The sequence below is a fragment of the Mixophyes fleayi genome, chromosome 1, assembly GCF_038048845.1.
Source record: "Mixophyes fleayi isolate aMixFle1 chromosome 1, aMixFle1.hap1, whole genome shotgun sequence".
NCBI lineage: Eukaryota > Metazoa > Chordata > Amphibia > Anura > Limnodynastidae > Mixophyes > Mixophyes fleayi.
The window spans coordinates 385271486-385284971 of NC_134402.1; the positions used below are offsets into that span (position 1 = coordinate 385271486).

Here is a 13486-nt window from a genome sequence, read left to right on the forward strand (position 1 = left end):
CCTTGGTGAAATAACCTCAGAAATCATACAACAGCCTAGAAACCCTGTACAGGACAGTAAGTTTATCTTGTGGATGAGGTAGAATAAGTTTTTATTTATCATAAACATTATTCTCAAACATGATGTGAAAATATGTTTGTCATATACTAAACTCAATACATATGGAAAATGTCTACTACTACTTCAGTTCACTATTTTTATTGTCTAGTATAGAGTAATATTCTAAATGGTATTACAGATAAATTAACATACTAGATTAGCTACATACAGACTATGCAAAGGACCACTAAACCTAAATTACAAGTTGACTTAGATTACATAGCTACTGATAACATTTACATGTGCAAGAGACATCTATTCATACATGTAAAAGTGACTAATGGGTATGGGATATGAATCTATAATCCCAGCTTTAGCTGGCGGGGGATAGCCACCATGATCCTTGTGAATGTGGCAGGTTCTCTACTGTATTGAGATCAAGAAAATTGTGTGATATCAAAAGTGCTTTGCTCGGACAGTCTAATTTTTGAAAAGTGTGATCTGTAAATGAGTTAAGGATAGTGGCAGAAGCACAAGTTGCCACTAGAGGACCATCATAGAGAGTGTGAGACGAGACAGCCTATGGAGCACTCTTCTTTCCAACAATGGAGGAAGCCAAATTTTGCTGTAACATAATCTCACATCATTATGAAAGTGTTTTAACAGGATCGCAAACAAGTCGCGACTGTGGTCATTTGAGTTGATATGACATCAATGGCTCTGCCACTGTGTATGGATACACCAGTTCTATATGCGGTATTACAGAAACAATTTCATCCTAACATGGCAACCTGCTGCAGAAGGGAGACAGAGAGCATGGTGGACATAATTAGTTAAGTATAAACACTTCAATTATTTTGAATAAATAAATAAATAATTCGAGGATAATATTCAGTTTATACACAAACTTGAAAAGGTAATAAGTCAAATAGTGGCTTTACTTGTTCTAAAGGACCGCTTCAATTCTGCCGCGAATAGCGCGACATTAACAGTATTATTGTTAATACGGTAATTTTAACCTGGATTTAATCCCACAGCTCACCGAGCCGCGAGTAAAAATCCACCGTTGAAATTACCGTATTAAGTGTAATTATGCGCAGTTTTACCATATTAACGGTAAAACGGCTAACACCGCGTTATTCTCAGCAGAATTGAATCGGCTCCTTTAAGTCTGAACAAACAATTTTGTTGCACATTTAATAATATTTCTAAAAATAGTTTGCACATAAAAAGTACCTATAGAACGGCGGTTCCCAAAGTGTGCGCCGCGGCGCTGTCACTGGGGTGCCACGGGCCAGCCATAAAAAAAAAAAAAAGAACACAGAAACTTACCAATCCGTCGGGCACTGGGACCCAAACAGCCTCCTCTTTCCCGCAGCTGTCACTGAATATCGACGTCAGTAACAAGCTGCGGGAGATAGGAGGCTGCTGGGTCCCGGCGCCCGACGGATTGGTAAGTTTCTGTGTTCTTTTTTTTTTGGCTGGCGCGGGGCAGGGTGAAAGGGATCGCGACAGCGGGGCAGAGGAGGGGGACAGAGAGCAGTGGAGGGGGACACAGCGTGAGAGAGGGCAGTGGAGGGGGACACAGCGTGAGAGAGGGCAGTGGAGGGGGACACAGCGTGAGAGAGGGCAGTGGAGGGGGACACAGCGTGAGAGAGGGCAGAGGAGGGGACAGCGTGTGAGAGAGGGCAGAGGAGGGGGCAGCGTGTGAGAGTGCCTGAGGGCAGAGGGGGCATTTTTGCATACAACTAAATAAGTATTTCTGTCCTGATCTAAATACTTATCACAATTTTTTGACCCAACTACTTCTAAAACAGGACTGCTCAATAATTATTTTGGAGGGGTGCCTTGAAAAAATTGGGAGACTAAGGGTGCCGCGAACTGCAAAAGTTTGGGAACCACTGCTATAGAAAATGAAATTCTCTTCAAGCCCACATTATTTGAGTCTGGACCCAAAACATAGCTTGCCATGTATATGTGTTGTACGAGCTTGAACTTAATTACATCAGCAAACTAATTAGAACAAAGTTCATTATTAATGAAAAACTGAACAATGGTATATAAAATTCTAATTTACAGATTTAATTTGGTTCCCAGAGTAAAAGGTTAGGAGACCGAAGTATAAGCCAAGGATAATAAGAGTATGACAACCTATTAAACTGGCTTAGAGAAGTCTACTAGAAAACTTATCCAATATTCTTTCTGACCGTAGGTTTTGGTCCTGCTGTTCTCAAATAGTGGTACATGATTTTAAAGCAACAATCCCACATAGCATTGTAAAAAGCAGCAAGTTAACGTATTTTTAAGCATGCATCTGGTTATCATTTCTACAAATCATTACAGCGGATGAAATAAGTATTGAACATATTAACATTTTTTCTCAGTAAATATATACTTAATGTGGCTATTGTTATGAAATTTACACCAAATGTCAGCAACAACTCTTGCGATCACACATGCAAAGAAATCAAACCATAGATGTCCATCAATTCAGGTTGTGTCCAGGCTGATTCTGCAATCTCCTTCAATTTTGCTCTGGGGGGGGCAGGACGTGGACTCTTAATTTTTTGAAAAAGACCCTGGTCACCTGTTCTGGGCTCGTCTTTGTCCAGGAGATCTAAGGTTCGCCTGACTGCCAGGCAAGGTCTTCAATGCCCTGGTTTCTGTGAGAGTCATCCAGGTCCGAGACCTGTGGGGAATCTGAGGAAGAGGGGAAACTACTGGACGTATCAGACGATCTCTCTGAATCAGAGACCGAGATAAGAGGATGACTAGCTTTGTGTCGCTTGTTTCTAGAAAGGGGTGGTCTTGGTGAGTCCAGGAACCAGTTTAATCTGTCAAATCCTTTTACTAAGGATGTGGACCATGCAGGTTCCACAAGGAGGAGGTAGCTTGGATAATAAGAGAAGATGAAGGACCAGCAGGTCCTAAATCTGCACTCGTTTACCTCTGGTTGCTGAATCGCTGCTGGAGGTGTTTCCGCTACCGAGGTAGAGGGAAACCCTGCAGTCAGCACTGAAATATCTGCTGGTCTGCCTAGAAGCTGCACAAGGGTAGCCAACTACTGTGCCAGAGACATTGCCCACACCGGTTCCTCCACTAATGGTGAAGCCCTAACCTGGCTCTGCGCAGCATGGATTCCTGCCTCGCTGTCTACACAGAGCGCCCTGGGTTCTGTTCTCCACTTGGTAATTTTACTTTACATTTGCAAGTAAAATATTTTACTCTAGGTGCTTTCCCCTTAGCAGTATAGTAAAAAGCAGAATAGTATGCAGTCACACAAAAAACAGAATGAAGACTAATACTACTAACTATTCTCAGACAAAGAGAACAGTAGTATCTCAGAATTATGTAATGCTATGTTATACAAATATACATAGATTGTATATAGAGTGGTGGACTGGGCGTCTAACCCAATGTATGTTAGTGAGTAGAATTCCATATAAATATATGTATACTTCACCATTTACAGTGTAATACACAATATACCTCAATTGTAAAACGCTACGGAATTTGTTGGCGCTATATAAATAAATGATGATGATGATGATGATGTCCCGTAGACAATTAAGCTGTAAGTATAGTGTAAGAAAATAATGGTACTTGGCCTTCCTAGGCTAAAACTAAAAGGCAGGAAAGGGGTCCATCAGCAACAAGTCTGGTGCAGTTGTGAAGGTCCCTCAGTCTTTCCCGAGCAAGTTCCTTGGCGCCAATGGGAGATTCCATATAGTTGTGTGAAGAGAGGGAAGCTCTATTTGCCAACTTCTCCCCTCTCACCTATCGTCCCACTCAGGGTATCATTTTGTTAATAAAAAACATGCAGCTTTTAATCTGTAACCATCTAAAGTGCTTCAATCTCTAAGCCCATAGATGTGTTCGCCTGCTTTTATTCTGTTAGCCTTAGTTTCTGCCCAAATCCCCCCACACCCCCTTTCTGAGGGCGGGAAACTTGGTAGCTTCCAATAAGATGGCTGCCCCATCATGCTGAATTTTCCGGCACTTTATGCTCCCCAGAACAACGCCAGGCAACAGAAATAGATTGTAGTGTGACCGGGGCTTCTAAGACGCCTGTCAGCACTGAAACTAGAAGCTGTCAGTGACAGCCGTTGCACAGCTCATGCTGTGAGTCTTTCTAACCTACAGGTTATCTATCTTATAAATAAAAGTAAAAAATAATGAAAAGCTTTCAGCTAAGAACAGTAAGCCCATCTCCTTGAGCACTTAAACTGCACTGAGGAGCTACAGGGGGTTGCAGAGGGGAGGGGTCTCTCAGCATGTTACAATTAACAAGTTAACTACAAGAGCCAACCAGGCTCCTCTCATTCAACCAATGGCAGCAGTGTCCCCCAGATTGGATGAAAGAGAAAGATAGAGTTTGAGGTGAGAAGGCATTTAAGATGAAGTATATATGCAGTGAATGCAAGACCTAAGGATATCTCTGATTTCTGCAAGTAAAGAAAGTTTCAATTTGTTTAACACGACAAATAAATAGTAACTGTGCACTGACATGTGCAAAATATTTGTTTAAAAGTGAATTAACCTGCAGAGATTGCGTTAACTTCTTTTCATCTAGAGATTTAGTGAAACATTAAGTTTCACGACGGGTGGCCAAACCATTGCATAGAATTGTATGTTTACTTCTGTATTTGCTCCATATAGTTACATAATATAAAGCAATACGCCTGAGCAAATAAATCAATGAATTTTCAAGCACAAAATGGAAAAGTATCTTAAAGTATCTTTAGAATTCTTAAAGTAATGGCAGCTCCAATATTCACTTACTTTAATATATATAATAGCTAAGTGTGAGAAACAATTTGGATATATGAAAATATTAAGGCATGATGAACACCACAATCTTACTGCATCAGTATGACAAAGGAATCATCATAATATGGTCTCATTTGAAATTAGTTTCCAGAAGCAACGGTATAAGGGATCAACTAGGACTTTAAACTTTAGAAAGGCAAATTTTAATATGCTAAAGGAGTCTATAAAGAGCATAGACTGGGACAAAGCCTTTGAAGGAAAAAATACGGAAGAAAAATGGGCTGTCTTTAAAATGTTGTTGGAAACATACACGTATAAGTTCATTCCTATGGGAAATAAATGTAAAAGAATTAAGTCTAAACCAATGTGGCTAAATAAAAAGTAAGGAAAGGAATGCAAAGGAAGAAGCGTGCATTTAAATTGTTTAAGTCTGAAGGGTCAGAGGAGTCCTTCCATAGGTACAAGGAATGTAATAAAACATGCAAAAAAGAAATTAGATTGGCTAAATTAGAAAATGAAAGGCAAGTTGCAAAAGAAAGTAAGACAAACCCCAAAAAGTTTTTTAAGTATATAAATGGCAAAAAGATTAAAAAATATAATATAGGACCCCTAAGAAGTGGGATGGGTGAATTGATAAATGATACTAAGAAAAAAGCAGAGGTATTAAACACTTTCTTTTCTTCAGTATTTACTAGAGAGGAACAAATGGTAGGAGTATTACATAAAAATGGAAATGAAACCATACCATTAATTAATACTTGGTTGTCAGAGGAAGAAGTCCAAAGGCGACTGAAAAATATTAAGATAAATAAAGCTCCAGGTCCAGATGGCATACACCCAAGGGTCCTTATGGAGTTAAACTCGGAAATAGCTAGACCGCTATTCTTAATTTTCAGAGATTCAATCTCATCGGGCTCAGTGCCAAGGGATTGGCAAATAGCAGATGTGGTGCCGTTGTTTAAAAAGGGGACGATATCACAGCCAGGGAATTATAGACCTGTAAGCCTGACATCAATAGTGGGGAAACTACTGGAAGGTATTTTAAGGGATAGTATTCAGGATTACTTGGTGCGCAATAAAAGTATTAGTGGGAATCAACATGAATTTGTGAGGGATAGGTCATGTCAAACTAATCTAATTAGTTTCTATGAGGAAGTTAGTGGGAACTTAGACCGGGGCAGCACAGTAGATGTGGTCTACTTAGATTTTCCAAAGGCCTTTGATACTGTGCCACACAAGAGGTTGGTTTACAAAATAAGGGAACTGGGTCTAGAAATCAACATTTGTACTTGGATCGAAAATTGGTTAGAGAATAGGGAACAGAGAGTTGTGATAAATGGAACATTTTCTAATTGGTCAAAAGCCACTCCTTTTTAATATATTTATTAATGATCTTGGTGATGGTTTAGAGAGTAAAGTTTCTATTTTTGCAGATGACACTAAACTTTGTAAGGTAATAAAAATCAGAGCAAGATGTGACTTCTCTACAGAGGAACGTAAATAAACTGGAGGATTGGGCGGCCAAATGGAATATGAGGTTTAACATAGATAAATGTAAGGTTATGCATTTAGGGATCAAAAACAAGAACACAATCTATAAATTAAATGGAATTAATTTAGGAGAATCTATAATGGAAAAGGATTTGGGAGTGCTCGTAGACAGTAGACTTGGCAATAGTGCTCAATGTCAAGCAGCAGCTGCAAGGACAAACAAAGTATTGGCATGCATAAAAAGGGGCATAGATGCAAGGGAAGATAGTGTAATTTTGCCACTGCATAAATCGATGGTAAGACCTCATCTTGAATATGCAGTACAGTTCTGGGCACCACTCTATAAAAAAGATAATCTGGAACTAGAAAGGGTTCAGAGAAGGGCGACAAAATTGATAAAGGGTATGGAGTCATTAAGTTATGAGGAAAGGTTAGCCAGTTTAGGCATGTTTACGTAGAAAAGAGGCGTCTAAGAGGAGATATGATTACTATGTACAAATACATTAAGGGTCAATACAGAGAACTCTAATAGGAACTCTTTACCCCAAGGACTATACACAGGACACGCGGTCACCCCCTAAGGTTAGAGGAGAGGAAATTTCACAACCAGCAAAGGAAGGGGTTCTTTACAGTAAGGGCAGTCAAGATATGGAATTCATTGCCAGGGAAGGTTGTGATGGCAGATTCAATAGATATGTTTAAGAAAGGGTTAGACAAATTTTTATCGGAAAAGTGTATCCAGGGATACGACCGTTAATTAAAATGAAGGATAATAGTGGATATAGGGTAAAAATAGGACTGCAATATGTAGTCTAGGGGGATTTTCACAATTGAAACAGATTGGTGGTTGCTTACTCTGGATCAATTTCAAATATAAGTGCAGGATCGCAGGAGATCCAAAATAGGTTGAACTTGATGGACTGGTGTCTTTTTTCAACCTCATCAACTATGTTACCATGTTACTATGTACTATTGGGGACTGCACCCTCTACTATCTAACTCTTAGGCTATGGCTCCTTGCTTGCCTTGATTCCTCTCATCACACTGCTCCTGTCACATGCAGCCCTATCCCCAGTAACATTATCACATTAATTGTCAGGTCATTGAACATTCATCATCATCATCATTTAAATAACACCAGCAAATTCCGAAGCACTTTACAATTGGGAACAAACACAGTAATAAAACAACACTGGGTAATATAGACAGAGAGGTAAGAAGGCCTTGCTCTCAAGCTTACAAGCTATGGGATATACTGATGACCTGATTGGCTAAAAAACAGTTTACACATGGACAAGCAGGAGATTCAAATTGCATACAATAAGATGTCCTGAATGCTGTGAATAGACAACTTAAAAAGGACAATTTTAAATTAGCAAAGGGGAGGTCCAAATGTGTCTGCAAGCAGTGTTCTGAGCTGACTTTTTCACTTTTGCAAACCTTGTGCGTTTGAGTCCCAAACTTTGCAATGATTTCACCAAGAGTTTGTGGACCAGAAAATTTCCCTTTGGAAAGTAAACTGTACAGTAAGTAAAAATCTCCATGGCTTCACTATTTTATATACTTTGTAAATGACCCCCAAAGTGTTATTCTTAAAACACTTTACTGCTGAAAAGTTTAAATTTTAGAAACAGTTGCTATGCATGGTTACTGTCATCGACATGAAAGTGACAGCAGATAGCAGCCTATATTTTTATTTTAGCAGGTTAATTATACTCCATCACTTTAGAAGAGAAGCTCAAAATGAAAGATATCTTCCCACAAATGATGTGTGAAAAGTACAGAAAGTCAATCACTTAAAGGGAACCTTTATATTCTGAGATAAAAGGCCTTTCTATATATTGCTTGTACACAATGTATGACCTCACAAAATGAAGGCTTATGCCTGGGAGAGTTTGAAATGTCTCAGTTCGCTTTGGAAAACTGACTCAAGCGCTCTCCAGGGTGGCTCCTTCTATAGCTCGTCTCCATGTTCTGCTTAACATAACTATTATTAAGAAGTTGCAGAGCTAGAAACAGTTAGAAGCTGTGAAGCAATTCTGGACTAGCAGAGATGGTAATATAGATAAATGTCGAGTGAGCAGTGAAAGGGTTAACAGCATTTGTTTATACATAAAAAATGACTGGATAATGTCTTGTGATATGTACCAGCATGTTTGCTGTAATAAACACAGGGGGCCAAAAACCCCCAGAAACGAACACATTATGATGAGAGAAGTCAAAGCAATGAGAGCTAACGGATCTACATATGTGAACCCACAAGTAGCAAATTTGATCCCCTTCTCCACTTAAGTTATGCCTAATGAAGAAACACTGCAAATTTGCAGAAAATGTGACACAGTTAAGTTACCCAGTCTGTGATTACAAAACATTGAGCGTCTGCATGATTAGCATTTTGTAGTAGATAAAGGAACTAGTATTAAAATGTAATAACTATAAATGTGTGTTTCCCTGAAATTTCTTTTCTTCTTGAAACATGGATCTATAAGTTTATACGGTTGCATAGTGCCACCAAGTGTTCTCCTCTTCTATATATACGGTACATGGCCAAAAGTAAGTGGAAAGTCCTTCTGATTAGTGTGTATGGCCATTTCACACGCATTGCTAACAGATGCATAAATGCAATCTCCTTAGTCAAACATTAACAGTAAAATGGCTGAAGTTATGTGACTTTCAACGTGGCACTGGCATAGGATGCCACCTTTCCGAAGAGTCAGTTGGTTAAATTGCTGCCCCAGTCTGAGCAACAACTCAGCTGCAAAGAGGTAGTGCACACAAAAACGCAGCATGGAACTGCCGAGTGCTGAAGCAATTGGCACCTAAACTAGTCTGTTCTCGTTTACAACACTTGGTGAGCAATAAGAATATTAGTGGGACTCAGCATGGATTTGTGAGGGATAGGTCTTGTCAAACTAATCTTATTAGTTTCTACGAGGATGTTAGTGGGAACTTAGGCATGGTAGTACAGTAGATGTAGTCTACTTATATTTTGCAAAGAACTTTGTATACAGTGTCATAAAAGAAGTTGGTTTACAAAATAAGGGAACTGGTTCTAGAAAACAATATTTGTACTTGGGGTGACAACGGGTTGGAGACTAGGGAACAGAGTTGTGATAAATGGAACATTTTCTAATTGGTCAAAAGTTTTAAGTGATGTATCTCAAGGTTCTGTGCTGGGGCCACTCCTTTTTAATATATTTATTAATGATCTTGGTGAGGGTTTAAAAAGCAAAGTTTCCATTTGTGCAGATGGCACTAAACTTTGTAAGGTAATAAAATTAGAGCAAGATGTAGTTTCTCCAAAGAGACTTGAGAAAACTTGAGGATTGGGCGGCCAAATACAGATAAATGTAAGGTTATGCATTTAGGGATCAAAAACAAACACACAATTTATAAATGAAAGGGGATAAATTTAGGTGAATCTATAAATAAAAAGAATCTGGGAGCGCATGTAGACAGTAGACTTAGCAATAGTACTTAATGTCAAGCAGCAGCTGCAAGGGACAATAAAGTATTGGCATGTATAAAAAGCGGAATACTAGCAAGGGAATGTGTAATTTTGCCACTATATAAACCGTTGGTAAGACCTCATCTTGAATACGGAGTACGGTTCTGGGCACCACTCTATAAAAAGACATTCGGGAACTAGAAAGGGTTCCGAGAAAAGTGACAAAAATATAAAAAGGGAATGGAGTCATTAAGTTATGAGAAAAGGTTAGTCAGATAAGACATGTTTACTTTAGAAAAGAGGCGTCTAAAAGGGGATATGATTACTGTGTACAAATAAATTATGGGTCAATAAAGAGAACTTTCATGGGAACTTTTTACCACAAGGGCTGTACACACGGTCACCCAATAAGTATAGAGAGGAGAGGAGAGGAAGGGGTTCTTTACAGTAAGGGCAGTCAAGATATGGAATTCACTGCCAATGAAGATTGTGATGGCAGATTCAATTGATATGTTCAAGGGTTAGACAAATTATTAGCACAAAAGGGTATACAGGGTTACAACCATTAATTAAAATGAAGAATAGTAGTGGATTCAGGGAGAAATAGGACTATTGGGTCAGGAGGGCTTTTTCCCGATTGAAACAGATTGGCGGTTGTTTCTTCTGGATCAATTTCAAATATAAGATGGCAGGAGATCAAAAAAAATAGGTTGAATTTGATGGACTGGTGTCTTTCTTCAACCTCATCAACTATGTTACTTACTAACGAGTTCCAACCTGTCTCTGGAAGCATCGTCAGCAAGAAAACTGTCAGGAGCTTCATGGATTGGGCTTCCAGTCACACATAATGCCACACGTCAACTGGAGTGGTATAAAGCACAGTACTATTGGACTCTGAAGCAAATGAAACATGTTCTCTGGAATGGCGGAATCAGGCTTCACCATTTCGAAGCTGATGGATGAATATGGATTTAGTGGATGCCAGAACACGTCCCAAATACATACTGCCAACTGTAAAGTTTGGTGGAGGAGGAATAATTGTCTGGGGCTGTTTTTTATGGTTTGGCCTGGACACACTAGTTCCAGCGAAGGGAAATCTTAATGCTACATCATACAATGACATTCTAGAGTATTGTGTAATTCCAATTTTGTGGCAACAGTTTGGCAAAGATCCTTTCCTGTTTAAGCAATGCAACAATGCCCCCATTCACAAAGTGAGGTCTATCAAAAAATGGTTTCCAGAGTCTGGTGTGGAACCTGATCCTCAACCCAAACACACACTTTTACAATGACTTGGAAGGCCGACTGCGAGCCAGGCCATATTACCCAACATCTGTGCCTGACTCACTAATACTCTTGTGAATGGATGGTTTCGAATCCCCGCAGTAAAGTTCCAAAATCTAGTGGAAAGCCTTCCCAGAGGAGTAGAGGCTGATATAGCAGCAACGGGTGGTGGGACCAACTCCATATTAACGTCCATGGTTTTGAAATAAGATGTTCAACAAACACATATGGATGTGATGTTCGGGTACCCACATACTTTTGTCCATGTAGTGTGTGTAATATCTATCTATCTGATAAATATATAGTGTTTTCTCAATCTAAATTAGATATCCGATTACCTTTTCTTAACGTATGATGACCTATATCTCCAAGTATATAATTTTAAAATTACCATGTAGATGTTATACTGTTGATCAGCTTTTCAGTTCCATCAGAGATATCCGAAGGAAGAAGAATTTCAACCGGCTGTAAACGTAATATTCGTGTCTCCAACTCAGAACGGGATTTAGAATCATGAAATGTGTCAAACATTACTTGTCCTGTAGAAGGCTGAACTGCCTGTACGTGTAAGGGAGGGGGGAAAAAAAGTTGTTTTTACAAATTATTTTTTTTTTATAGAAAAAGACAGAATTCTAAGGTATGTAAATATACATTTTATTAAACACATGGGGCTAGCTGTCATTTTGTAGAAAGTACTAAATAAATGAAAGCTAGAATCTGATAGGTTGCTATAGGCAACATCCCCACTTTTTCAAAACTGCAGCTTAGTAAATCTAGCCCATGGAGACTCTAGAGTGCATCAAAAATGCTCTGTTTGTGTGCTAAGAACAGAATGCATGTATTCATTTGAGGAGAATACTGTTGACTTCAATAACCCATATGGGTACCTAGTATGAAAATAACAGAACAAACAGGCAACAAAATAACACATGCAGAAAGAAACTCTAAACTCAACAATGCAGAGCTTGGGAGGAGAGACCATGCCGTTATCTTTTGCACAGCTTGAATTTTTTAAAATAAGCACTGAATAGACAAAATACATTGAATAAACAATAAATATTTCTATGTATGCATAGCTGCTGCCGTTCTATCTTGCCTATGTAAGTTAAAAGGGAACTTGCAAAGCAGAACACTGTGTGACACCATGATACTGAAAGAGTGTAGCACCCTACGGTATAGCAAGCACTAAAGCATATGTATGTATATATGAAAATGTACACTGAATTGATTAAAAATGAAGAAACATATCAATAATAAAAAGTCGGTAATTTTGTTTATATAATATTCCTATTTGCATTTTTTTTAAATGATTTGTTCATATCCGTACAAATCAACATTAATCAATAGTTTTATGTCATTGTGTTTTATCCTATGATAACTTATTTATACTAATGCAATAAATGACAATCTATACGACAACGATTGGATAATATGATTGCAAGGGGCCAATTCAACTCAGCTACGTTATTCTAGGACTTACGTGGCCTGCACACTATTACGGTTACTACGGCAATAGAATTATCATATAGCATTGTTGGGGGCTGGTTTGATTTGGCTACGTTAGTGTAGGAATAACAATTCGCTAATTGTACTACCGTTAATACGGTAACTTTATCCCAGATTTTTTAAAAATTTGAATTAACATTACTGTAGTAACGGTAATACTGCGCAATTTTACCATAGTAACGGTAATACTGCTACGTTATCTTTACCACTTTAATTAAGTTTTATAGGTTATGTTCTATCTTTTGAAATCTCATTGACCTAATGACTACATACTAATGAGTGCAACAATGTTATATTTGGGTATTTTGACCCTTTTTTTCCTCTTTAGATAGTATTATGATTGCAACAATGTTATTCTACTTGCATTATGGTTTGTTTATTTATTTATTAGTGGACCATGGTACCATACAGGATTTGATATATGCATCAATCAGCCACAACATTAAAACCACCTGCCTAATATTGTGTAGGTCCCACTCGTGACGCTAAAACAGCTCTGACCCATTGAGGCATGGACTTCACAAGACCTCTGAAGGTGTCCTGTGGTATCTTGCACTAAGCTGTTAGCAACAGATCCCTTAAATCCTTTAAGTTGCGAGGTGGGGCCTCTATGGATCGGACTTGGTTTTTCAGCACATCACAGATGCTAAATCGGATTGAGATAAGTGAATTTGGAGGCCAAGTTAACACTTGAATGATATCTCATGTTCTTTAAATTATTCCTGAACAATTTTTCAGTGTGTGCAAAATCCTGCTGAAAGAGGCCACTATCAGGGAATACCATGAAGGGGTGTACTTTGTCTGCAACAATGTAGATGGTACATGTCAAAGTAACATCCACATGAATGCTAGGACCTAAGGTTTCCCAGCAGAACAATGCCCGACACTGCATACGCCAGCTTGCCTCTTCCCATATGGCACCAGAATGCACGCAGGTAAAGGACACAC

General features: G+C 38.7%; 1 protein-coding gene across 1 annotated transcript in view; it reads right to left on the reverse strand.

Moving 5' to 3' along the window:
* MSH3 (mutS homolog 3) overlaps window positions 1-13486 on the reverse strand; it is a 145916-nt gene that overhangs the window by 114906 nt on the left and 17524 nt on the right. Inside the window, exon 8 of the mRNA XM_075180088.1 lies at window positions 11424-11590. Within this exon, the coding sequence (XP_075036189.1) occupies window positions 11424-11590 (167 nt within the window). The remainder of the gene's footprint in view (window positions 1-11423; window positions 11591-13486) is intronic.